The sequence below is a fragment of the Vanacampus margaritifer genome, chromosome 16, assembly GCF_051991255.1.
Source record: "Vanacampus margaritifer isolate UIUO_Vmar chromosome 16, RoL_Vmar_1.0, whole genome shotgun sequence".
Lineage (NCBI taxonomy): Eukaryota > Metazoa > Chordata > Actinopteri > Syngnathiformes > Syngnathidae > Vanacampus > Vanacampus margaritifer.
Window position 1 is genome coordinate 11,164,360 of NC_135447.1, and position 27,995 is coordinate 11,192,354.

The 27,995-nt window shown below is 42.7% G+C and overlaps 2 protein-coding genes across 6 annotated transcripts; one reads left to right on the plus strand and one right to left on the minus strand.

Moving 5' to 3' along the window:
* Positions 1–1,021: 1,021 nt before the first annotated feature.
* LOC144036127 (uncharacterized) lies at positions 1,022–3,611 on the plus strand. Its single transcript, XM_077546481.1, has one exon. The coding sequence runs from the start codon at positions 1,135–1,137 to the stop codon at positions 2,830–2,832; it is 1,698 nt and encodes a 565-aa protein (XP_077402607.1). The 5' UTR covers positions 1,022–1,134; the 3' UTR covers positions 2,833–3,611.
* A 598-nt stretch (positions 3,612–4,209) lies between these two features.
* shroom1 (shroom family member 1) lies at positions 4,210–27,683 on the minus strand. 5 transcript variants are annotated; one of them, XR_013288591.1, is made up of 10 exons: positions 27,491–27,664; positions 15,230–17,976; positions 14,992–15,151; positions 14,875–14,915; positions 14,116–14,697; positions 13,271–13,768; positions 11,972–12,047; positions 10,136–10,408; positions 5,340–6,829; positions 4,210–5,185 (listed from the first exon to the last, which is right to left on the minus strand). XR_013288591.1 is itself a non-coding variant. In XM_077546479.1 (9 exons), exons 2-9 carry the CDS (start codon positions 17,785–17,787, stop codon positions 6,575–6,577), a joined length of 4,443 nt encoding a protein of 1,480 aa, XP_077402605.1. In that variant the 5' UTR covers positions 17,788–17,976; positions 27,607–27,683; the 3' UTR covers positions 4,210–6,574. The 5 variants fall into 5 exon arrangements, 4 of the variants coding, with proteins under 4 accessions (XP_077402605.1, XP_077402604.1, XP_077402603.1 ...); XM_077546479.1 differs by having other exon boundaries at positions 4,210–6,829; positions 27,607–27,683; XM_077546478.1 differs by having other exon boundaries at positions 4,210–6,829; positions 27,510–27,664.
* Positions 27,684–27,995: the final 312 nt, after the last annotated feature.

The following is a 27,995-nucleotide window of genomic DNA, read 5'->3' on the forward strand; positions in this document are numbered from 1 at the left end:
GTCCTTCATTCAAAACAATGACAAATTAATCTTACACGTTTTTCATTTACCACATAACTCGTTCAAGTGGTTTTGCTCATTGGTCTTTGGCGTAGCAGTGCACGACGGGAATTATCTTTCGACATCTTTGGACGGTACGCGGGTCTGACAGGGTCCGTCCCAACATGGCGTCTTGTCAGGAACTTCCCACTCGTCGTTTAAAAAGAATGCGATGAGTCGACGCTGCCTGCTGCAAGCCACGACAGGAGCTGCACAAATATGTGTGTCACTGGCACTGCTGGATATTTCATTAACAATTCAGGATGTGTTAGTTTCGCAAAATACTAGCAATGTCAAAATGCGACCCCAGGGTTTATTAGATACACCTGCACAATGTTTTGATTGACAAGAGGCATGCATTGAACTATTTTGTTTAGGTTTTGTTGTTTTTAGAAGAAGCAGCAGCTTTCATGTTGGAGCAGGTGATGTGGAGCGACTGGAGGCATCTTACATAGATAAAGGATTCGTTGGAAACATTTGCTTAATTTATATATTTTTTTGTTGATAAAGTAATATATTGCCATTATCATTTGAAATGTCACTTTTATTTTTTAATGTTTTGTTGTTGGGGGAAAATAAGGGAATTTGTATTGGTGCGTCTTAAAGTTTGAAACCTTCCCTGTAATAACTATTATTTATTTCAATAGATGTTTGAATGCTTTATTAAAATAGTCTTTAAAAACAATACATTTGAAAAGTTATTTTTATTTTCAGTTTTTTAATGAAATATGTTTTCATATTTATTTATAAACATTATTTCTCTTTTTATTTCATACACAAACAGCAACAATTTATGTGCTACTCCATTTCTATAATGCATATTGTATGTTTACTGTACTTGGACCAAAATATGCTGAAAAGTTCTGTGGTGCAATTAACACAATTGTGACATTTTTGACTATTAGTTCTTAGGGGGAAATGTACCGTAGTTGCTGTTTGTATGTAAAAAGTTAAACATACTGATGACGTCACACAAAGACGCAGGTTGGCAGCAGGAGGAGGAGGAGGCGGAGCCGGTCAAGGTGCACTGACGGCGCCACAGGAGTGGAAGCCTGAACGTCTTTTCTTTCATTTATTTGCCGGAAGAAGAAGAAAATGTCGTTGAGCCGCGAGCGCGTCGTGTCCGCGCTTGTGTCGGAGGGCGGTCGCGTGAGCAAAGCCAAACTACTGGCGAGCTTTCAAGACGCGCTCGAGTGCGCCGACCGCGACGAAAAGGCTCGCAACAGGGAACTCTTCAAGAGCCTCGTCAACAGCGTCGCCTACGTCAGGCGCGGCGACGACGGCGTCCCGTACGTGCTGCTTAAGAAGGTCTACCTGACAGGGACGCAGCAGCAGGAGGAGGAACAGCCTGGGACCGTCAACTATGCTGGAAGGGAACAGGAAGAGATCTTGCAGACAGGTGAACAGGACCAGGGTCAACTTGAGACTTTGGTGAACACAAAAAGACTTAATGGACAAGAACAGCAATGTGAGCCGCAACACAGTGTATCTGAGACTATTTTGGAGGTAAAGAGTCATGTAGGTGAACAGGAACGGGAAGGTGAGCACCTGGATCAGGGTCAACCTGAGACTGTTGCGAACCCTACGAGAAATGCTGGCCAGGAACAGGAAGGGAAGACGAATAAGCAGGACTCCAAAAGTTGTTCTGAACCAAAAGAGGAAGAGAGCCTGAAAAAGGCTGTAGTGGGCGTAAGGAGCCATGCTGAACTGGAACAGGAATTCACTCTTCAGACAGGTGACGTGGAGCAAGGTCCACCTGAGACTGCTGTGAACTCAAAGCGATGTCCTGAACAAAAACAAAAAGGCCAGCAGGACTCCAGGAGTTACGCTGGAGAGGGCGAGGAAGCGAGCCTGAAGGCAGGTGAGCAGGAGCAGGGTCCTCCTGAGCCTGCAGGGGACTCACAAAGCCAAGCCAAACAGGAACAGGAACACACAGATCATTTTTCTCCTTTCGAGCTCGCCTTACAAAGAAGCAAATATTCCGACATGAGAATCAAGCAGACGCTGGATGTCAAACCGTACGCTTTGCCCCTGCGGATGCCCCCGACGAACAGGACCGAGGTCCCCAAACCGAAAGCAGACCCTTACGAGCCCCCCAAAGCAGATCCGTTCCAAAGCCAGTTGAAGACCGCCAAGGTGTCCAACGACTCCCGAAGCCCCTCGGTGGTCCCGCTGGAACCGTCCGAGCACGAGTGGTTGGTCAAGTGCGCCTCGGGCCACTGGAGTCAGGTCTACGGACTCCTCCTGAGGGACCACCAGCTGGCCGACAAGCAGGACTTCATGTCAGGGTTCACCGCCCTACACTGGGCGGCCAAGTGCGGCAACAGTGACATGCTCGTGAAGATCTTGGACACGTCCCGATGGGACGGCGCAGGCGTGGACGTCAACGTCAGGACGCACGGCGGCTACACACCCTTACACGTGGCCGCCCTGCACCGGCAGGACTACGTGGTGGCCATGCTGGTGGGCGAGTACGGCGCAGATGTGACGGTCCGAGACAACGGCGGTAAACGGGCGTACCACTACCTGCACCAGGACACCGCGCAGAGCCTCAGAGAGATGCTCGGAGAACCCAAATCGCAACAAAGTCCTGAAAGGTCGGAGGATGCTGAAAACGTCCCGGAGCTGTCTAAGGGTCTGCACTCCATAAGTCGCCTCTTCCAACCGCACCTGTCGGCCCAACGGCGGAAGCACAAGCAAAGGCCCGCTTTCTACTCGCTGGGGGAAGAGCCCCAGGACCAACGACATGACTCCGCCTTTCGGCAACGACTCGCTTCAGACGCGTTTGCGTAATTGCTTCCAAGTTGGCATGGACAAAGTCAAGAAATGAAATGCAGCATACTCAGGCGGAGTCAGCAATCACAAATTTGAATTTGGCGCCATCTTGTGGCATCTTTGTGCCAATGAACTATGTCGAAGTGAATCTAAAGAAGTCACTGCAGACCCAATTATTATTCATACAGAAATGTATTGTATCATTGTGGTACAGTATCGATACACTAGCAAGCAAGTCAAGAGCTAATGTAGTTTTAAGTATTAACAAAAGTCAATCATAATCATTTGTTTATTATTCTCCTGGAAGCAGGAAGTAGACTGCTAACAACTTTTTTGGTGTCTTGGCTGAGGTCTGCGGATATGTTGCTTGAGTTGCATGTGAACGTGATTCAGAAGTGATTCACATGCTTCTCCACAAGGTATCTGACAATTACTCACTGTCCCTGAAGGCATCGTCTCGCCGTTTTTGACAATTATTCACTGCCCCTGAAGGCATCGCCATGTAAGAGATGATGAGAAATGAAACGGATGATCGCCATCTTGTTGGGGCATGGGATGAGCAAAAAATCATAATCGATATAAAAACTACCTATGAAGGTGATGATCCAAATTAGGATCGTTAACCCAATACAACACTGTATTGTTTTTGTTTTATATCTGCATTAAAGGGTTGATGAGATGGACTGTGATCAACATTTAACAAATAATTTAATGTCCAATATTTCTCTGTATTTTTATTTGTTTATATGTAAATATCAAATGCATATTTCAAAACTGAATAAACACTGTACATGAAATACTAAATAATTTTCTGTCAGTAAGGGTCCTCTGACTCTTCTTTGTCTTTTCACTTTTGGTTTGACGTCACTCACCCTGATTAGTGCGCAATTAGTGAGACAAAGATGTCGTTTGTTTAGACTTCGTGAGTGCTGCCTTCACTGGAGACTTCATTTGGTACACACACACACAATCTCATGACAAGAAGAATTTGACAATAATAAACATTTTGTTGAATTAATAATCCATGGAAATTTGCGTAATTATAACAAAATATTACAATCATTCTTACTGTATATATTCATGATTTTGAACGTAATTTTTTTTAAATCAGTGTAGTATAAATCGCTATTATCATATTGTTTTTTTATATGAAAGTATTATATGAAGAATAAGACTCATTTACTTTATATTAAATATTTCATCATATTTACAACTTTTATTTTTCAAATAACGTGTAGTGTTCCAACTCTTTGCCTTATGTTTAGATTCTGAGTTTGTGCGTTGAAGTTCCACCAGAGGGCGCAAAACACCGCAATTATCGTCCAAGGGCTTCAACTCTTTACCTTTTTTTTTACAGTAGAAAAAAGGGCAAATATCACGTGACAATTATTAGTGTCATTTAAAGAGGAATGTTCTTAATTTATTGACAGTAAGACAAACGAAGTGGAATTTACAACTCCAAACAGGCACGTGTTACTCAGCTGGGGTGGGGAGAAACAAACAAACCAATGTGACGTCATCAAATCGTATGTGAACAGTCTCCGATCCGTGAAGAAAGGTCTAGTCACAACAAACAACTTGAATAAGGAAAAAAAGAAGAGTTTATATGGGCCGCCACTGAGAAAATAAATGGAGGGGTGATCTGAATCCGTTTTGTGGCTTCAACCACAAGCTTGACTGAAAACATAAATATATTATACAAAATCAAAAGTCCACAGCACACATCCGATGTGGCTGCTCGCTTCTCAGGTCATTTCCTGAGCGACGATCAGAGCTCGCATTCATTCATGACGAAAACATGAATATTGTTAAAAAACTAGCACAGCAAAAACTTTTACACACAAACACCGCACACGTTCATCATTCATGTTGAACAACATCGCTTGCTTGCACAAATCGAACATTCATGAAAGTTAAAACCAGATTTGAACAGCAATAATGATGGAATTTTGTGAGTTCAAGTAACAAGTAACCAATGGACAGCGGGTGCACACAATCTCATTCCTTAGAGTGGAACTTTGGAAACTGAACATTCATTAGAGTGCAACCACTGACGTTCAACTTTGATCTGAATGGAACCCCAGAAGTTGGAACATTCTCGGTGTGGCTCAGTGATAAAGTGGTCGTCTCCCAACCCAGAAGTTGTGGTTTCGATCCCATGGCATTTAAGACCACGTGGAAGTATCTTTGAGCAAGATACTGTTTACAATTTTTAATCCAACCAAAATTGTCAAAACAAAACCAAGCACCATACTTGAAGCCCTAATAGTGTGTGATGTGGTAGAAGGGTACCAATGCTGGCGTCGAAAAGGAAACCATTTGTGTTCAACTTCAGGGGTTCCACTTGAAATCGTGGCGGTCCTGAACGTACCTTGAAAAAGCAAACGATATGACAGTAATTGTTCACAGGAAGTGAAGAGAAAGTTGTTGTCGCTGGATGGAGTAAGGCTGTTTGATTTTAAAATGAAGAAATGTGCATTTGTTTCAAAGTGCTTTTTTCTTTTCTTTTTTAAGTTAGTGTTCACCTTTTGGTTTTCCGTGCCTTGATCTGCTCGCGAGTCTCTTCGGCCGCTTAAAGCTTTCAGATCAACAGTCTGGTTTATTTTACAACTTCCTGGTGACATTGAGAGGTTGGACGGCGGGGGACCAGTCATACGTCCAATCACATCCACGTTCCTTCGAGGCCTCGCGGCAGACGGTCGCAACTTCAAGATTTACCAAACACAACCGCCGATCGATTATTGCGCAACCCGTGTCCGTTTTTTTTTTTTTTTTTTTTCGAATGAAGCCGTAAAACATACAGCATTCTGCGTCCCTATTTTGGTTTCCAAGTGATACTTCCTGTCACGTGATCCGTTTGGCCAATCCAGAACTACTCGAATCGACCAATCACACGGAGCCACATAGTCACATGACCTTACACAAAGTTTTAATTTTTGCGAACCAAACGAGGAAAATAAGCCAATTGTGCAGTTACAAGAGTATAAACAAAGTTTGTTTAACATAATTTCACTTAGCGGTACAATTTTATTTATTCTATAAAGATTATTATATGATTCGAAAAGTTGCTCACTAGTTAGTGCTGGAGTAGTTTTTCCCTATTTTGACTCAATTGTTTACTTTTAACTATCGATTACTTTCAGAATCGACTATTCTATCGATTATTTAATCAATTAATTCGGCTACAAAAAAACATGTTCTCTCGATTACTGTTCACTAACCAGTTATCGTTTAAATAAACCGATTTTGAAAGTGATTCAGTTACTGATCGTTTTCCACAGTAAAAATAGATCTTTGCAAATGTCTTATTTCGATTAAACAATCAGTCTGCTTTACTTGGCTCAAAATAATTATTCAATTATTACAAGTTGCCGATTAGCTGTCGATTACAGCAATCAATTCATTTTGACGCCACTACGTGATTGTTGCAAGAAGTTCCGACCGTGCGTGAGACCATGAAGGTGATTTGTGATTGGATGAGTGAGTCAGGGGGCGGGGCCAGTAGAAAGAGGGCGGGGATTGTGAGCGGTTTGTGGGATAAAAGTTGACTGAATCGGTTAATTGCGGCATGTGAGTCCGTCTTTCAGCTTTGAGCTCCCCCTGTAGACAGAGCAGGGAACTGCAGCTGAACTCAAGCTAGCTACGACGCTGCTGAAATCAAGGCACAGCGGCACTCAAAAGTGTCAGCAAGTCAGGTGCGATTAGCGAGGCGGTCCGAAGCGGTTGAAACCGACGCGCCACCCAAACAAAATGTCCGCCCTCAGAGACGTAGCGTTTTGGAAAGGGCCTCCAGTTGCTCCTCGCCGAGCCTGGTCTTCTCCTCCAGGTCCTTGCGGCGGATGAGCAGCGAGGCCTTGGTCTGCACGAAGCGCCGGTAGTCGTGCAGCTGCTCGGCGCTCAGCTGGCGGGACAGGAAGGTGGACACCAGGCTCTCCCGTCGGTCCAGGTTGTCCTTCAGGTCTTTGGCGTCCTCCCGCTGCTTGCACAGCAGACGGTGACGGCTGTCCAGTGATTGCTAACACGCACAAACACAAACAGATGCAGACCAGGACCACGTTAGCGCTGGATGCTACGCGGAATGTAGCATGGGTGAATGGCTTGATTTTGTTTGCCCTTGACTTGATTTTGGCTAAATTCTCCATTCTGTTCTGTAATCTGGCACACTGCGCATTTACATACATTTCATTTATGGTAAATTGTTTTGTTTTTTTGGGGGGGGGTACGTTTTTTTAATATTATTATTATTATTATTTTCTACATTGTATGGTATTTCTCTTATCGAGATCATCTGTGGTAAAGACTGTTGGTCAGATTCTTTGTCTTTTTTGTGTGTTTTTACTAAATTGAATTAAATTTATTTTTCCCATTCACTGTAAGTTGTTTGTTTTATTTATTATATTTGTTTTCCTTTTTATTTGAAAAAAAAATCAAAAAAAGAGAGAACATTTTTCAAATAAAAACAAAAAAAATTAGATTTGAAAAAAAATCAAAAAAGAGAAAATGTTTCAAATAGAAACTTTTTTTTTAACTGAAAAAAATATAATAAATAAAACAACAACATTTAGAGTAAATGGGAAAATGAATTCATTTTTCCCATTTACTATTGTTTTATTTATATTTTTTTCTTTCCTTTTTTTTAAAAAAAATTGTTTATTTGAAAAATTTTCAAAAAGAGAATATTTTTCAAATATTTTTTAATGGAAAAAAATATAATAAATAAAACAAACAATTTACAGTAAATGGGAAAAATAAATGTAATTAAATTTAGTAAATACATTAAATTAAAAATATAATAAAATAAATTTACAGTAAATCCAAAATACAAATATTAATAAGAAATATATAATTTACAGTAAATGGAAAATAGAGTAGACGAAACAATTGTATTCAATAATTGGTAATTATTGTGAAGTAATGATTAAATACACGTTAAAATAAGAAACAAATTAATAAGAAGTGGTCACACTTCCAATTAGAGATGTTCGATACCACTTTTTTTCAGACTGATAGCAGTACGAGTGCTAAAACTCTTTGAGTACTTTTGATACACAACATGCCCCCACCCAAAAAAAAAAAAAACCTGACAGATAATTTGAAAGTAAGACCTATATATCCCAATTTAGAATTTTACTTCAATCTTCTATTCCTCTAATTTCTCATTTCTAGTTCCTGGTCGTCAAACGGTCACAAGAGTGCGGGCGATACATCATATGCTGTTGCATATAGATGCCACAAGATGGCGGCAAATCACTCAAAATGGAGAAGATCGTTAAGCAGCAACACCTTTGCATCTTAGCATGTACACCACCATCAACTCATGTTACATAACTGTATTCAGATGTTAGATCATCAAACACACACAAACCACTTTTCATATCAGGTTCATAATTTTTTTTGCAAAAGTACAAATAAAATAATGCGTTTGTTGAAATAAGTCAAATGTTACTTAAGGTGATCTGTGCCTGCTGACTTTATGAATAGGCACGTTGCTTAGCGAGAAAAAAAAAAGATCTTGCGGAGGGAGCAGTTGCCTGTGTCGTCAGGGAGAGGTTAAGTGTTTGCGAGGGAGGCGCATGCAATGTTGCCTTGTTTCAACAGAGGGCAGGCTCGGCGCGAACGTCATCGAAACCTCCCGAGTTTCGGTGAGGGCGTGTCGGGATACTGATAACGGCGGCGGGTTCACAACGCATTCCCGTGTGGAAACGATGCCCGCAATACAACACGTCGACCGGGATGACGGCAGACAGAACATGACGTCGTCCATTTGGACACAAGATAAAGCCAAGAAGCAAGAAGTTGGCATTTCTTGCATTGGGCATGAGAACCGAGAAGGCAAAAGTGGCCGGCCTTCACCTCGCAGGCATGTTTGCTCTTCCAAAGTCAACATGACAACGGCAGAACGAGAGCGCGTCATGGCTGCACATGCAAACTCTCGCTTGCAGGCCGACGCTTCAGTCGGAATTTGCATTCTGGCCGTTGACGTAGGCTACGTTGTTGGGAAATATGAAAAACAACTCCAGAGGAATATAGAAGACAATATCATGACAATGATCTGACAATATCAGAATATTTCAACGATGAGGAAGAGCTCATGATTGAGGAGGCCTCCAGTTTGTGCACAGTATCAAGACACACAAGTCAGGCCGCTAGTTTGAAACTTTAAGATCATAAAAAGACAGACGTCTATTAGATTAACTCATTCACTGCCATTGACGGCTAAAAACGTCAAAAATCCATTTGAACTATTTCTGTTAGTTTAAATTTTTTCCCCTCTTTTGTTAAAAAGAGTATGAAAAGCTAGATTTTGTTATTGTACATTTAGAACAGATATAAAATTTGTGATTAATCGTGAGTTAACTATTAAAGTAATGCGATTAATTACGATTAAAATTTTAACCGCCTGATGTTCCAAATTTTTTATCTTTTCTTCTTTTTTTTTTTAACTCATTCACTGCCATTGACGGCTAAAAACGTCGAAAAATCATTTGAACTATTTTTATTTTAAAAAAATGCCACTTTTGTTAACAAGAATAGGAAAACCTTGAATTTTTTTCATTGTACATTTAGAACAGATATAAAATTTGCGATTAATCGTGAGTTAACTAGTGAAGTCATATGATTAATTACAATTTTAAAAAATTATTGTCTGTCGCCCCTAATTTTTTATATATTTTTAAATGAATTTATGGCAGTGAATGAGTGTTGGGATTCAAATCATTATACCATATTATATTAATACAGCACTTACATTTTTTTTCTTGTAAAGTTATTTTGAACAAAAGTAAAGATGGTTTAAAAAAAAAATCCTAACAAAAAATAAAAGGTAATAAAAAGCTCCAGCAAATCCAAATGGAATTTTTTTCATTTTGGGAAAAACATTTGATTATTTCTAAATTAGTCAATTGCGTCTGTAATTTTTTATTTATTATTGTGTTAACATTGCTCGAAGTCCTACTAAGTCTTATTATAGGTATTATCATCATTAACATCATTTTATAATTTTGATTAGGGATGAGTGAGTAAGTGAGTATTATTATTTTCTCCGATGGTGATTTTATTAGTGAGCTTGAATTAGATTTTGTTGATTCAGGATTCAAATAAATGAACAAATCCTATATTTCTACTGTTATAACTTCACAATGAATAAAATAAATAAATAATGCATAGTGATTTGATGATTTATTTGCATATTCCTGAAGGCAAATCAAATGTTCACTCTCCTATACAGTCAGTATATATATATATATATATATATATATATATATATATATATATATTTTTTTTTTTTTTACACACACACACAGTCGCAGACAGTGGTCACCTTGTCGTCAGCGTCGGTGTCGTGGCCCGCGGCGCTGAGAGCGTTCTGGACCCTGGCCAGCCGGGCCGAGAGGCAGAGGAGCAGGTTGATGACCCTCTCCAGGTCTCCGATGAACAGGTTGTACCTCTCCAGCTCCAACGGCGGACAGCGCTCGCGGACCAGCGCCTCCAGAGCAAGTCCGTGGGCCGCGTTGTCCTGCGTCTCCGCCTGAAGGACGTCCCGCGTCCCCTCCAGCGAGCGCAGACGCTCCTCGATATAGCGCACCAGGATGCTCTGCGGGCGGGTCCAAATGCAACAATCTTCACCATCACTTCAAAAGGTTGTCATTGGCACATTTGTCAACATATCAGCCATTCTTAAGATGGGTTGGATGGAAGCCCAGGGGTTGGGTGAGTCAGTCTCAGGGGCTCAGAGGAGGTCAAGACACACACCTGACTCAAAGGATTGGTGATGATATGCCCCGCTTAACCGTTATTGGCTGCAGCAGGGTTATTATAGTTTTGGAATTTTCATGTTAGTTTTTATTTTGTGTTTTAAATTTAGTTGGTTTTAATTAGTTTTCAGGGTGGTTCTGTTAGTTTTTATTATTTTTAGTTCTTTAAAAAAAAAAAAAGCTTAGTTTTAGTCAATTTCAGTATTAGTTTTCATTTTTTTTTAATGTTTATTACTTGTGCGCACAGGTGGCAAATCCAAGTCCAGAAAGTAAAACCCTGCCACAGTTTGGCTTTAGCCATTGATGCTAGCTAGCTAGCTAGCGCCCTAGCAGGTAAACGAGCACCATGGGAGTTAGCCAGGGAGCTAGCTAGCTAGCACCTGGGGTTAAAGCCCAACTGTGTTTTTTTTTTACTTTCTGAACCTGGATTTGCCACCACTGCTTGTGCAAAATATTTGATAAACAACATGGTTAAATGAGGAAAGTAACTCATTTCTTACCTAGCGTTGCATTTCATTGTCGCCTCAGAGCGACATCATCTGAAAGTGCTTTTCTATTGGCTGCTGCTAGATGACGTCACTTCTGTGTGACACACTTTCAAACGTCCTTATTATTTTAAAATCATCCCCAAACGCTCATGAGTTAAATTAATTACCAAAGACGAAAACGAAGGACATTTTCGCTATAATTATAGTTAGTTTTGTAAACATAAAATGGAGTTTCAGTTAGTTTTTGTTTTTTCAAAAGCATTTTCGTTTTTTTTTTAATTTCGTTAATGAAATTGTCTTTTGAATTTCAGTTTTCGTTTTTTCATTAGTTTTCGTTAACTAAAATAACCATTGGCTGCAGGGAATTTGGTGCGCTTAGTCGACTTGCGACTGTTGTGATGGTACATCGTGCAATTTCTTTACTATTGTAATCCTTTCATACTATGTTGAACAAAAAACGTAAAGTGGTTGTGTGTGAATATGTGAAATATGAAATGGTGTGTATAACAGAATGGATGGTGTTCCACAGGGTTCAATTCTGGGGCATCTTAAATTAAGAAAACTTCGGTGGTTGTTTTACAGGGCTCTCTAAATATCGAGTCGAGTTGAATGATGGGAGTCAGTGTCCTATGTTGAAAATAAAACAATCAGACAGTATTTTTCAATACATGAAGGTTTGATGAATGCGCATAGGAAACTGGTGCGCTTGTGAACCTCTAATAAGGTTTAGAAGCACTGCTTGAATAAATCAGGATTTTGAAACCAATCCCAGATCTGCGAGTGAGTTTAAAAAAAAAAAAAAGATAACCGATCCAATCAGCAGATAGACACATATCTGTTGAAACAACTTATTTATTCACTCTTACCAAGTAAATATTTTTGTGGTCTCGTGGTCTGTTGTGACTTGATATTTACCTTCTTGTCAGCCAGGTCGACTGTGCCGTTTGCATCGGCGAGGCCGTCAGGTGACGGAGGTGGCTCGCTCTCGCAACTGTAAAACAACCAAGAGGTCAGACTGACTTGTGCATTCCTCACTCTTATCTACAATTATGCGTTTGCTCGCTCTCGTGTGTGTGTGTGTGTGTGTGTGTGTGTGTGTGTGCGCGCACTTGCGTTTGCAGAAACCTTAGTGCAAGTCCCGCAGTAAGCAGATATGCAGGTGTGCCACAGCATGTGATGCAAGGTGAGGTAACATGACGCCACCTTCTCCAACCACGATTGTGTTTCATAGAGAAACACGATACACGAGTGCAAATGCTTATTGGAAGGCCTTTGGAGTGCGATTATTGTCTCACACTCAGCAGTTAAAACAGGACCGCGGACATGCGTCATGTAAAGTACAGTGTTCCCTCAATTTTTGCGGGTGATGTTCGGCGATTTTCCGCGAAGTAGAGGTCGTAGGAAAAAAAAAATTGTGGCAAGGGATTTACGCCTCTATTAAGCCATTACGGACCCCACACGGTTTCATTCTTCTAAACACTTGTTACAATTAATGAATTCAACTTCCAAAATGCAAATTAAAGAATAAATAAACAAAAAGGCTGCATTTTTTATAATAATGTGACTTACATGACGTGTCGATTGTCAGTAGGCCAGTTAAGAGGGAAGCAGGACATCCATCTCAATTTAGTTTAGGCCACCTGCTTCAGTACTTTCCTTTCCACAACAAGGATTTCAAAAGCGAATTCCTCCGCCAGGATTGTAAATTTGTCACAATACGACATGAGGGTCTAGTTAATGTAAGCTTTTTTTTTTAAGATACAGCTGTAAAAAGATCGTGGCCGTGCCTGAAGAGCCTGATGCTCTCATATTAACGTCCAATTGGAACGCTACATTTCCTTTTAACTGCCCGCACGCTGAGTAACAGAACGGCACATTTCAACAATCTTCACGCTCGACTATTACCGATCACACGCACGATGAGGGAAGGGAGACTTTGGGGGATTTGGGGGCGACGAGCTTATTATCTTCATGGTTTCGTCTTTTTGTAAAACAAAAAAAAAGTAATTTTTTTGCTGGCAGAAGGAAGAAAAATAGTGATGTAAACCTGCAGTAGATAAAGTTATAGTCACAAATTAAAATACACAATAAGTGAACGGCGACATAGCGAGGGACCACCACTGTCCATAAAAAACAAAACAGCTAGAAGCGAAAGCACTGAACATGATTTCAAATTTGTATTATTTGCAAATATTTGGGTTGCAGGTTCCTGACCTTTGCGCAGCTTCCTCCTGCTGTTCCTGTTTCTTCTTGTAGTGCTCCTCCATCAGTAGCGTGTCTTCAGACAGCAGCTGCTCCATCAGCATCAGCGCCGTCTTACGATTGGTTAACGGATAGAGCGCGGGGGCCAGCGACCTGTCCGCATTAACCACGGCTTCAACCAGTTCCTCCCACGTCGGTCTCTTGGCGGGACTCGACAAACTTGCCCTTTCTACCTCTTCCACGGATTCCGTTTTGGAATGTTGCTCCTCGGCAACCTGCTGATCGGAAATCGATATGCAGGGTGACACTGATGTTTCGCTCAAAACGGCAGGCTCATCGAAAACAGAGTCCGGAGTCTGCACGTCCAGTTTGGACTGCTCCTGCTCTGGAGGGAGAATCCACAAGGACGGATCTGTGGTCACGCCGCAGCTCAGGGACACTTCGTGGGCAGGTGGTAGGACATCTTTGCCTGGTTCAACCGCCGTCTGTTCGGAAGAACTGCGGACAGTCCTGGAAGGAAGAAACAGGAAGTAGACCATTACGTGACTCCTGAAAAGCTCATGGTAGAAGTCACAAAGAGTAAACGTCAAGAGTGGCAAAAGTGGAATGTGGAAGTAAGCCCGGATGTCAACTCCATACAAGAAGTTCATGTTGGAAATATGAACTCCAAGCCTGTATGTTGTGAGGAAGACCACATGGCTGCCCAACTAAAACAGGTTCACTACGATCCCCACTGGCTTGTATTTGAATGCCGGGATCAGATTACGCAAACAGAACACCAACTAGAGGGTCATTAATGTTTAGCGCTGGTCAAGGGTTGTTTTCTGAAGCTGTAGAAAAAGTTTGTCAAACCTCACCTGGAGCTCGGTTGTTTTATCTGCGTGGTGAAAGACAGGCTAGACCTTGCCTCCCTCTCACTGGTCTCTTGGCCTCCAGGGGAATGCGGGTGAGAAGGCGCCTCGACGGGAGGTTTGCTAGATAGGAACTTATCCGTAGGAGGACTGCGAGATCCAGAAGATTGCCTTTTGCCCTTGGAGGACGAACAAGAAGTCGGGGAGTGGGATCTACTCAAGGTTCTTCTTCCTGTTGTGGGCTTAAGTCCAATATCCTCCCCATCCACTGGCGCTACGTCAGAGTTCTGTTTCAAGCTGGACTTTTTCTGTGTCTGTCCCTTCAGGTCAGAAATGTCTGTTTGATTTTGCGCTGGATTCAACACATTCTCCATCCCCCGAGTTTCCTTGACCTCAGCCAAGAACGAAGCGCTCCTCACGTCTCGGCACGCTTGATCCAGCTGCTCAGAACTCTTACTCAGAGCAAGCATCTTCATTAACTTGGATGCTCCCAGTTCTTCCATGGACTTCCCCCTCTGGCCTATGACACTGATTTGCTGCTGGGCCTCAGGCGTTGAGCTCACTGCAGCGCTCACACTATTCTGGATACTAGAAGTGACATGAAGTAAATAAGGGATGTGATTGGGTTAACTTATTCACACAGCAGTAACAAGCCAAGTTTTTCAGAATTATTCATTTGAAAAGAATATTGTTTTGCTGCAGTGTGCACAAAAATCTCTCTTGACCTCATAACGGCAGACATTTGACTGGAGCGCTGGTACATACCTGCAGATTTCAGAGGAATTAACTGGATCATAGTGCTGTGCCTGTAGACCAGAGAGGAAAGAAAACAAGTTGTATCCAAGTTTCCTAGGAAAAAAAACCTGAAATAATCCGACTTACCTGAAATGCATGTGGTGTGGATGTGGATCTGTTCCTGAAAACCGTAGGTTCTTCTGATTGATCCAAGAGACTCTCCACAGATGCACACTTGCCATGGGATGTACATTGTCTTTCCTTCCATCCGAGTTGGTTTGGTTGGTCCGAGAAGAACTGGGCATACCTACGTTGTAAAACATGAAAGGATCACGTCAAACCAAAACCAGAACTCAACTGCTTTCTACTCTGTCTTCAGTCATACCTGACGGAGCTGGTGGAGGAATCAAGGATGCGTCCTGCAGACTGGGGTCTGTTGACTTTCTTTTTGAGGTGATTACCCTCAGTACTTGCCGATAAAGGCCTAGGACCCCAGTCAAATGGTTTCTCTCCCAGAGAGTGCCTCTGCCTGGGGGGTATTGGCAGCTGAGGACTCGGTTGTTGGGGTTCCGCCACCTTGTGGCCTGTCTTGCGTTCCATGTATGCCACCAGTGCCTTGTGTTGCAAGTGCTTCAGGTTTGTCCTTGATGCGCTTGAGGCCGAGAGGGCCCGACCCCGAGACTCAAACAACTTCCTCCGTGCTGCCACCAGTCCCTGGTCTCCAGCTTGCACGTGATCCTGCCACTCAGTGTCCACTGCAAACAGCCCGTCGCTATCGTTGCTAAAGGAGCGACAAGCCAAGTGGCTGGGGCCGCCACCAAGCTGGTTGAGCTTCTCCGGTTCAGAGTAGCACAACTTTTTCTGCTCTGGAGTCAGCCGTTTTCGCCCCCCAATTCGTGACGCTACCTGGGGCTGAGCCACGTATGAAGACCTTCCATTTTCTATTTCGGTCTCTATGTTGATCTGCTTCGGACTGTGCCGCACCTCTTCAACTACGCTCCCTCTTTCCGTGTCCTCGGAAGCCACAGACAGGGTGAGGGTGTCTGTGGAAGTCTCAGAATCTTGTGACGAGGAGAAGGAGTGAATGGCTGTAGGTGTGAGCTCAGGTTTTGGCCTGGTGTGATGCGTTGATGCCAGTTGCAGATCCCTTCTTTTAAAGGACGTTTCCTTCAGGACTTTTGACTGGGCGTCCTTCAGCCTCTCTTTGTAGTACTTTTTGTAGGAGTCATCCAGGGTGTTGCAGGCAACAGAATCATTCTTGGTGGCGTCCCCTTGTGGAGGTCTCACGTTCTTTATAGACGCATCTCTAACAGATGCTTTGTTATGAGCAGCTTCTTTTTTAGTCCTGTTAGCTTCAGTGAGATGGTAGAGAAGTGGAGTGGTTTCTTTGTTGATCCTATCACTGGCTACATCTGTCAGTGGTTGCCTTTTGCCCCTCTTTGCCTGCTCCTCTCGCTTCAACTGGTTGCTTGGTTCATTGCTGCTCAGTGAAGGCACTTCCTTTGTTTGTAAAGTTGAATGAGGGGAGTTTTTCTCAGGGCCGCAGTAAAATATAGGATTGGCGTTGGTGTGGCGTCCAATCTCTCGACTGTCAATTTCTTCCAAGGAATCCAAACTCTGATTTAAAAAGGGGGCGGGTTTGTGATTCTCCTGATTGCAACCTCTTGGGATGAGGTCCTTGCTGTGGGTGGTTCTTTCATCCAGGACCTCTTTTATGGGTATAAATAAATTTTCCATTGTGCTGTGACATCTTTCTCTCTCTTTGGTTGGAGGTCTTTCCAACACAGTGGAGCAATCACTGGCAGCTTCAGACCCACTCACAGATGCCGAGTGCGTTCTCATTCTGGCTTCAGAGTGCTTGGACGACACTCCTGTGACAAAGTAGAAGTGACCCTTATGTTGGATGCTGCTGTTGATAAAGCCTGTCTGACCCGCATTCCAAGGACTGGAAACATGGGCTGGCTCTGAACCGATCCAATCATAAGCGGAATGTGCCCTCTTTCGAGGATTCTCAAATTCACCGCTGATGCCATCGGGCTTGGCATAATCCTCTCCATTGAATCCACCCCCGCTCGGTAGCTGTCGGGGCTGCAGGTGCTCAGACTGGCTTGTGCCTTTGGAGGGTCTCAGGAAGTTTAATGCCTTATGCGCTTTGCTGTCTGTGATGAAAAGATTGGGCGGGTTGATGGACGCCCTGCTTTGTTCATAAGAGTGAACGGGAGAGCGGTAGCTTGGCAGCTGCAGGATCTCGCTTGCTGGCACTGCCCTCCGGTCTGAGAACACTCCTTCGGTACTAATGACAGAGGTGCTTGACTCTGGCTTAGCCATCCCCATTTGGGGGACGTTGACTCCATGTGGGCGTGGATGGTGATGATTGTGGGATCTGGGTTGCTGGGAGTCAGTCCCGCTTTGGGTCTTTCTGTTTTCTAAGTTTTTAGTAGCCGTGAAACTATCCTGCCTTGCTGGGACTGGAGGAGGAGCAAAGGGAGGGTAATCGTCTTGGGATGGAGCCCGAAGAGGCACCTTTGAGATTGTTTTGGCATTGGTATGGAAACTGCAGTTGCCACTCTGGGTTTGGGTACTATTGCGATAGTTCTGCGAGATCACCTCCATAGAACGATACAACTGGTCCATGGTCTTTGCGTTAGACTGTAGAACCTGGCTGGGATGACAAAAGGACTTTAAATACTTGAGGTCAGCATAGTGGCTGAAAGAGCTTGACTGTAGGTCTTCTGGAAAGGGAAGTGAAGGCGGGTAGTCCGGTGCAGTGGACCCCCCGGAGAAGGAGCTGTAGGCTGAGTCTCCTTTGCCGTGTTGGTGGTGGGCAAGTTGTTCCGTGATGCTGCTGTTGGACTTGGCTGGCGAGAGCTGGCTGACGGGCATGCTCAGAGGATGCAGGTCCGCGTTGCTCATTCTCTCAAAGTGGAAGCTGTAGGAATCCATGGAATAAGCCTGCAGGTGTGGAGGATGAACGAGGGCAGCTTTACTTGGAAGTGCATCGATGCGTGCGTCCGCCTTGCCACTGGGGAAACTTCCGACCACACATTTGCACCAGCATCGGGTCACTAATTAGGTCATTTTCACACCTCCTGCCTGATTCAAATCCTCTAGGAATAGTTTGTTCACAAGTACCTGCAGGAGAAAACAAAAACACACACCAGATGTTAGACTGAAATTTAATTGGCATGCAAACCTTGCATAGAAAACAAGTGCATTATGAATCATCATTATCATCATATTTAACGTTGCTTGTGAAGGTCAGAAGTGTTAATCACCTCCCTCCATCAAGCGGGCCTCTAATTAGGCCTCCAGGTCGGCTAAGCACGTTGCGGCACACACGTGAAAACATTTAAGGAATTCCAAGGAACGACAGCGCACGAGAACAACATTCATGTGACGCCTAATACCTCGTTAGGAGGCATTGTTGCCCTCGAATTCTCGTCACCTGTATTTTCACTTGGAATCCAGCGATACAAAACCACAAGAAGCAGGTCAGGTCAACAAACATGCCTTTAGCTGTGTTAAAACCCGAAAAGAAACATGCAAGTTAACGAGCGGGTTCATGCCGGAGTCATAACTGTTGTGTGTCACGACCAGTGTGCTTGTCAACAAGATGGCGTCCAACTCACAAGTAAACATTGCCAATAAAACCACCAAAAGCTTCATTAGCTTCAACTTGTCATGTTATGCTACATGCTAACAAGAAGAAAACATGAACATCACTGATCTACCACATTATTGTGTTGGTGTTATGTCTGTCTCAAATAGGCGAGGCAGGAGGGGCTCGGTACGATGCCGGAGGGTGGGTGGGACCCCAGGGATCTTTTTTTGTTTTTGCCTTATTAGAAGTAATATATAAAAATAAAAGAGTAATAGCACATCCACTACAGTAGGTGGCAGTGGTGCTTTCATTTGTCAGAGAGTGTTCGCTCCTCTGCACAGGTGTACTTAACAATTTTACAGACACGGTGGAGAGTTGATAATTGAGAAGCACTGAAGGTCAAGTGACCTTCTTTACAGCAATGTCCACACAATACAAGTTTATAAAGTCTGTGATTCCGAACCCAAACTTATAGAAACATTAAATGGATTGACACAACGATACGTAGTTTCAAAGAAATCTCATTATTCATAGCCTGGTCAAATTTGGGGGAAAAGTGCTTGGAGATGGAAATTAATTAACTTTTTTTATTTTGCTTTCACACACAAAGCACTTACAGGGGCCGTAAAGATCCTCAGCTGCACTGGGGCAGGCTGACAGAGGTTTGTGCTGCCAGGGTGCGCCTACGGCCCCTCCGACCACCAACAAACATTCGCACCAGTGTGAGCGGCAATGGAGGCAATGCGTGTGATGTGCCTTGCCCGTGGGCACAATGACACATGACATGGATTTGAACAGATGACCCTTCGGTTACTAGTGGAACGACAAATGACACAAAAAAGCGGCAAATGTTCTGTTAAGAGAAATCCTACATTTATATTTTGACATGTTTGATTGGTTTGTTTGTTTATTTGTCGTTGTTATGTTGTTTTAATGTGGTGAGCCCCCAGCCAATAAACTTTAAATATCTTGCTCTCATAATAAATATGTAACTGAAAAATTTTCACATGCAACTACATTGAAATGGAAATGAAAAAAAAACATGCAATATCAAGAAAAGAAAAGTCAAAAGATGATCTTTAGTGGTGTTTTTTGTATACACATAAAAAGCCAAATCCCTAAACTTACATTTTGAAAGATTTGGAGGATTTGAAAGGATTTTGTGACCTTATGAGGACCTTTCGGAGTGCAGACGCACACAGAGAAATAACGAGAGAGAGTGAGGCGCTCAAGTGGAAGTGATGGAGGGGACAAAGTACAGGGAGGGAGAGTGAAGTGGGGGTGAGGCAGAAAAACGGGCAAACACCCCCACACGCAAACCAGATCACAAGAGTGGCGAAGAGCCTCCAGAAAGGAAAACTCACCCCAACTTCTCATCTGGGCTCAGCTCAACTCCACAACATCCACGTGGCCTCCAAAAGACAACAATCCAAAATGTCCATTCTGCTTTCACAACAACTTTCTTCCAGTAGGCGTCAGCGCCAAGCAAACAAGCAACCATTAGGAGAGGGAAGGAAGACTTCCACAGAGTGCACCCTCCATCCCTCCCTCCATCCCCGACCTCCCTCCCTGCCTCCGCAAGCCAGCCATTGGCTGGCTGATGACGTCTGTCGTGCACAATGAGAGCAGCGGAGGGAATATTTCACGTTTAGAGCTAGAGAAGAAAAAAAAAAAGAAGAAGAGAGGCCTCGCATTCCTGGCTGGCTTCAAAGACGAAGCACAGGCAGGCCGGCCGAGCGGGCGGGCGGGCGCCATTCATTCCCAAGGTCCTGAGCCCGGCACATGGAGGCCGGCCAAGGCAGCAGGGAGGAGGAGAAATAAGGAAGGGGAGGGGGCGGCCAAGTGGACGCTGACCTCTGCAGGGCTGCACCAACCCCCAACTAAAAAAACGTCTAATTGTTAGTTGTTTTTTTTACACGCCCTGCCGTGAAGACAACATTCAGCCGCTGCGTTATTGTCATTGGCCTCCATTTTGTTTCATGACTCAGTCCTAGTTGACCTCCTTTTGAAAGTCACGTTCACACGCTCACTGGCTGAAAATGTGGACGGACGACATACTGGCGCTGGAGAAAGGAGGATGACGCCAAATGTTTGCCGTCGCGTGGCCTGCTTCTCAAGCGCAACACGAACGACACTTTCTCACCAAACTTTGGAAAGCACTAACTGATTACCAAAAGCTCTCGTTGATAGGGATGTAACAATAACCGCAATATTGAGATATTAAAATCGCCACAATACTGTCGTCGTCACGCTACGACATTTAAAACACCACATCTCCGTCAAAAAACATTACTTTTATCCTGCTTCAGCCAAGCACAGCATTATGAACTGCATAGACTATGATACTTTACGCTGCTGAGCCAAAAGTAACATGTTAATTATGGCGGTGCCATATGGACAAAAGTGATAATGTTATGCCTAAAGGAAGACCACATTTCCCATGAGGACAAGCACATTGCGTCACTTTTGATCTCACACCAATCAAATTGACTTCCGACTTTGTAACGAATAGGTAAAGGGGGAAGTGACGTATGACATAAAGCAGTCAGCACATTTGTAATTTTTTTTTTGTGTGTGGCAGTGTTCCTACCATCCACCTCAAAGTTGTTTAGTGCCAATAAAAATGATACAGACCCCCTTAGGCCATGGCAAAGGTACCATTCAACTAGTTTTAAGTCGATGTTTCATCAGAAGAGTTATGAAAATATTTTATTAAGGTTGAAAAGTTCCTTAGTGCTACTTTAAGATGGGGACAGGCGGCGACCATACTGGCATAGTGGCATGGATATAGCAGAAAACTTGGAGGTTAATATATAGTATTATGAGGTTGTTGTTTTTTTGAATATTGCCAACACCACCACAATATCGTGATAATTATTGTATCGTGAAGTTCATATCGTGATAATATGATATTGTGACATTTAGATATTGTTACTCGTTGATTATCTAAAATACCAGTCTAGCAGTTTCACTTCAAATTGCATGAAACAAATTGCAATTTTCCTGCAATTAGTTTTTGATAAAAAAACAAGGTTCAATACCGACACCCGGTATTGGTACTTGCCCATCTCCAATCTATTATCAACATGAATGTACTTGGACCATTAAAGGGCTCATCCGGGTTTTTATTTGTTAACTCATTCGCAGCCATTTTCCCTGAAGCAACCCCCTTCGCTCCCAGCTGTTTTACTGAATTTTGACTGATTTTGAATCACTGAATATTCTGTTCTATTGCTATAAAAAAATGGAACCTACCAAAAGAATGATCCCTTCTTTCATCAGGAAAAAAATGTATATTTGTATCAGTTTTGCAGCAATTAGCATTACAATATAGGTAAGTTTCATCATTATTCACAAAACAAAAAGAACTTGTTGCAACATGGCCTTAGATGATCTCTTATGCTATGTTGCCACCTGCTGGCCGTTTTTGTAATAATTACCATTGCTTTAAGCGACCTTTTCATGTGAGAAGCTGTATCCAAATCTTGTGCATAAAAAAAAAACATTTTAAAAAAAACGTATAAAGAGGTTTTTGGGAGTGTAGGACAAAGTATTTCAAAAAAATTATTTATACGTTTTTGTGTTTGAATGAGTTAAGTTCCCTAAGCAACTGTGGTTTCATTTTGAGTCGACAGCAAATGTCAAAATGGCCGCCCCCTCAGATGGGATAAAAGTGGCTGGATTTTGCTTTTGAATTAATCTTCCACAAACGCAATATTCATCAGAAGGCCGCGTTTAGTCTTCCAAACATTTTTTAATTGATTCCCACTTACGAGATTTCATAAAGAAAAATTGAGATGAAAATCAGTAGCACCACACAAATGAATAATGAACAATAAATCAAGCAATGCCACCCCCCCCCCCCCCCCCGAGTACCGGTTGGCAAAGCCACCAAATTTGATGGGGGAAAACCACATTAGGCCAACACCCAACCACTAATTGGGCCAATTGGAGGATACACCCAACATCAAGACTTACCTGTTTGGCGTGGTTCAAATGGTTTGGAACAATAGAAATAACTTAAACAAGGTCTGCCTGAGATGGAAAAAAGTCAGCGAAATGTGAAAGCGCAAATGGGCTTAAAAAACAAACAAACGCAAAAACCTTCAAACAGAAGACAAACGGGACAAACCCGCCGTGTTTGTATGTCTTAAAACAACAAGAGCGAGAGACACACTTCCTGCTCAAAAGTCTTCATCGTGATGGAAAAATGAAGAAAACAAGCAAGCATTGTTCATCAAATGTCTCAATCTGCTGCAAATCCCTGAGGACGGACATGCTGCCGTTAGACGTCCGTTTCGGACGAGGCCCTGCCTCTTAAAGGCATGTACACTATAATACATACAGTATTTTTTTTAAATATATTTAAAGTTTGCTTAATAAAACATGCTTTTAAAGGTATACTTGACTCATCGATCCATTTTCAGCAGTAAGAAGATGATATTTTGTTGTGATTTAAACTTTAAAAGATATTTTCCCATTTGCGGTCAACTGTAAATTACATCACAGGTGCTCAGAGTTCAGGTAACGACCATCAGCTTGTGAACGTCACATGACCAAACCCAGAAAACGGGTCAGCCGTGATTGGTTGTTACCTGAGCTCTGAGCACCTGTGATGTCATTCTCAGTGGACAGCAAAATCTCTTTTTAAAAATGTTCATTGTACATGAAAAATAATGACGTTATCACATTCAAAATATGACGAGTGAGTGACGGCGAACTTACGTTACATACTGTATATTTGGCTTGTGAGACTAATTAATTATATATATATATATATATATATATATATATATATATATATATATATATATATAAAATTTTCTTGAAAACTTCTTGGGTGTCAGTTAACTTGGGTGGCCCGCCCAAGTATTAACATGGTGTGGGAAACACTGGGCCAATAAGTATAAAAGCAGCGTTAATGAAACTCCGCGACTACTCAAGCGTAGCCTTGACAGAGGTCAACACTCATATGACCATGATGATGATGAAGATTATTCAAAAGCATTGAATCCCTGCCTCTTCCCAAGATGTGAATCGGCGTAACAAAGACCATGCGAAGCATCCTTTTCCTCTCATACAATCAAGAACGTCGCAAGCAGCTGACGGCACACACGATAATGCCCTGGATGACACCACTACCCCCCACGCCACTCCCGCCGCCATTCTCACGACAATGAAGCCGGATAACATAACAGAAAAATAATTGGTTTTAGGTGAACTAATGAATACACACACACACTCACACAAAAAAAAAAAAAAAGAGAGCAATGATGATGACATGTCAAATTGGTAAAATTACCGAATGAACAATACTGAGCTCTCCAGAAAAAGAAAAAAGAAAAAGAAAGAAAGAAAAAGAATTGGAATGACTGAAAAACATGGGGCGGGGGGGGGATTTCAATGTCGTGATCCGTTTGAAAGGACCGAAAAATTTGTGTTTGTTTCCATGAAGGTTACAGTCAATCATTTTCCTTCAACTGTGACCGTTTATCACTTATTAATCCCTGAAGGAAAAATGTTTAGCAGCATGCCGTGTTTTCATCTGGCTCACACTTCCTGATAGCCACTCAAGCTTACACAACTTCTAATGGGAAATAACCTACAAAAACACAAAAAACAAACACACAAGCGCACCTGAAGGCATTTTACAGCCTTTGCGATACGTTTGAGTCAGATGCTTACAACATGCGAGTTTGACGGACTTTAGTCAGCCTTCGAGTGCTTGCCTTCCGATTCATTTGCTTTCATTGGAATTAACTCAAATTCGGATTCATGGGAACCAACATGTAAGTAAAGAAGTATTAAAAGTATAGTTTGCAGTGTTGAAATTATGAATGTAAACATATTTGAGAGGCGGGCTCAATGACTTGAGACTTTTCACTTGTCATGGAAGGCTATGCAAATACGAGGCCACATTTGACCAGCTCAAAAGGTGAATATTAACAAATGAGTCATCAGGTACGAACTTGACACGGGAAACGGAAAGCGCCGGAATGACACAGCTCGACTTTGCTGAAGATTTCGAATGGCAGCAGCTTGAAAAGTGACGTCATGCTCACTCCACTGATAAGAAAAATTTCATTGCCTGCAGTCTACGTGACTTTCACTTATCTTTAATAGTTTATCTGGGATAACATAAAAAAAATCATTACGACTGCAATTTTGGATGTGAAGCGTCCTGAACCTGAAAATCAACCCTTGGAGCCAAAAGCATTTTGTTCCTCCTCACAGGGAAGCTGCGTCGTGTAATTTAAAGGTCGCCATACGAATGTCAACACAAAGAGTCAAAACAAGCACAACTGCAACAGGAGCACACATGCACTCGTTTGCATATTTCGGACCCCTGTGGCATCATTACTCCTCTGCAGAAAGAAAATGGTAGCTTCCATCTGTCCATTCTTCATGTCCAGAAACAAAACATTCATGTTAACGTTGGGAAGGACAAACAAACACTCGCGAGCGCGCTTCAACCTTCTGCGAGATCTGCTGTGTGCAGTTGCAAGTTGGTTTCTGCAGCAAATCATCAATAACTTTTTTTTTTTTCCGTGTCCTTCTAGGATGACAAAGAGAGAGCTCATGTGTCAACGCCTAAGGCAAATGGAAGTGTGTGACTGATGGCTTTTGTGTCGCGTAGTTGCCGCCCTTCTATTTGCAAGCGCCATCTTTGTATTTCTACCTTCCTTGCCCGTTCACAAACGCTGTCAAGTGACCGTAAAGATGAATGTGCCTGCGTTTGTTTGCTGAATCGCATTAGCGAGGAGCACGCGTGTGTATCGAGTATCGACAAGAGCTGCATCAAAAGTTTTCCATGCCACGTTCAACTTGCATCTGATGGCATAGATATCGGAATTTAGCATCAACTCACTGTACCGCAAACTTGCTTTTGATCGGCTTTCATTTAGGTGAAATTCCTTCATGGGAGTTTGTCAAAGTACTAGACCTGGAATTCGCCCAAAATGGCTGCTTCAAACCAAAATGAACGGCTTCACGCATCCTGTCATGATCGACACGTCAATTTCATATCAATTGGTGTCATGGGGCTTTTTTTTTTTTTTTTTTTTTTACAATATTCCAGGGGAACTCCTAAAAAAAAAAAAATAGAAAGTAGCTACAACTGCTTATTGTTTACAATGCTGTAAATATGGGCTGCATTCATCAAGTTTTTTTAATTATTTTTTAGAATCGATTATTCTACTGATTGATTATCCTAATGATTATCCTGATGAAAATGGATTTTCCATCATTAAAGGACAAATTGGGAGCTGGCCTGGCGAGTGACACGTGCGCCGGTGAAGAAGAGTGCAGAGTGCAATTGGCTGTTGTTAGCTCAGGTTAGCTAGTCTGCGCAATGAGTGTCCGGCCGCCACTTGGGCTTTTTAATTATTTCTTTATTTTGTTACCGTTTGCTCAATAGAAAGGTTGAAAGTGCACCAGTGGGAGTGTCTATCCTTGACCACTTGTGGGGGCATTGCAAGAGGTGCTGGTAGACGCATTAGCTAGCTAGCTAACTTTGTGTTGTGGCATGATGATGATAGTTAGAGCTGCTTCGTCTTTTTTTTCTTTATTAAAACAAGTAAGTAACAAGCACAAGCGACAGCACTAAACAGTCACAACATGGAAAATAAACACCGATTTGGCATTTCATTTTGTTTTCTGTAGGCAGACGAATGCGAGGCCGAGGTCAGGTCAGGTCAGCGTTGCGAGTTAGCACCCCGCAGGCAGCGACAGCACAACAGTGAGGCCCAATGTGCTCGTGCCCGTTCCCCTCGTTCCGGACCAGGCGACACCGCGTGAGCGCTCACGTTTCAGGCACGGGACAAAACACCAGTATCCGCTTTCCTCAGGCATTCATGGCCCGCCGTACCTTTTCTTCCAGCTTTGAATAAACCATCATCCACCGGCAATAGGTGGAAAGGCCTCCCCGGTGCATAATTCAGGCCAACGCATCCATTTGAAATGGGTGGCTTTCAAGAACTGCGCAATGCTGGCAAACAACAAGCCCCATTATCTATTGTCAGAAAGGAGGGATGGGGTGGGGGGATTCAAACGAGTTAACAATTTTGATATGTCGTCATGAGGCCGACTAGCCAGAAGCTGAGCCACACTGCATTTGTTTACAGAGAGCAGGTGCAGTTACACTTTCTGTCTGGTGGAACTCAACTGTCATGTGTGCCGAATTGTTTTTCTTCACATGAATCAAAGCGTGTCACCGGTGAGTTACGCAACAACAGAAAGCCGGAATGAGCGTTACAAAATGTTGACAACTTTTTTCGCATCGACAATTTTCCAAAGTCATGAGCAACTTCAATTCCTGCTAAGAAACAAAACAGGAGGTTCATATTTCTATTAGAAGGTAATGCAAGCTATGGCTCGAGGGATTTTTTTTTCAAAGCTTGTTTGGTATCAGCAGAAGTAAAACTGTTTTGAATGTACTTGTCATTTGTTCTTTCTGCAATGAAAAAATCTATAAAAATGGGAGTTTGTTTTAGTAGTTCAAGCATGAAATAAACAACCAGTATGAATGCACCACACTAGACTCTGTCAATGTATCATTCAGGTGTACTATAACAGCAAATCAATATACTGTAGTCGCATCCATTAATTAAAAAGTTGTCTATTAGAACGCATTCCCCTAAATTGGAAGAAAATGATACAATACCGACAGTAAAAATGTAATTGGAATATACATTTTTCCCACTGTTCATCGATAGATTAACCACTATCTTAAACGCATTATGGTGTTTTAGCAAGCACATTAAACCAAAACGGCAAAATAAAGGAAAGAACCACATAATGTTAAAAATGTAAAAGTGATGCGTTCAGGGACCAGTTAGCTGAGCTAGGTCGTCATCTAAGGTCAGTTTACTCGAACAATTATTGGGCGACCTCTCGAAACCAACTTCTAAAAGCCCACAGCACTTGAGAAAATTGCTAAATTGAAGTGAGAAAGTTCAAATATTCCACGTCAGCCCCGGGGAGGTAAGACAAAGAAAGGCAACAGGTTGACAACTTGACAACCGAAACTGAGGACAGCAAACGCACCTGCGGCCCCTTCATGTACCTGCTGCTCCGCGCTCGCTTTTCGCCCTTTTGGCGTCGTCTTCCTTCGACGGCCTTTCTTGGAATATTAAGAGAGGGGGAAAAAATACATAAATTACCTTTTAATGTAGATTAGGTGCCTGTGTACCAAACGGTGGGTTAAAAAAAAAGCTTTCAGCTTTCCCCTTTCCCTTCGGAGTTACCTTCTTCCCTGGAGGAGGGTGCAAGCGGATGAAGAGTAATGGAGCCAATCGGAGTCAGGAAGAGGCGGGGTTCGAGGAGGAAGACGCGCTCCGATTGGTCAAAGTGGGAGGCACAGTGAAACGAGGACTTTCTCCTCTGCTCTGTTGGACTGGCGAGGTTTGGAACACAAGTTCATCATGATGACGCCAACATATTGAAACCACAACAAACAGGGCCTGCACGCACTGGTGGCACAACACATTCGACCAAAAGGAACACGTTTGCTGTTCTTTCGAGTAACAAATGAAAGAAAAATACATATTTC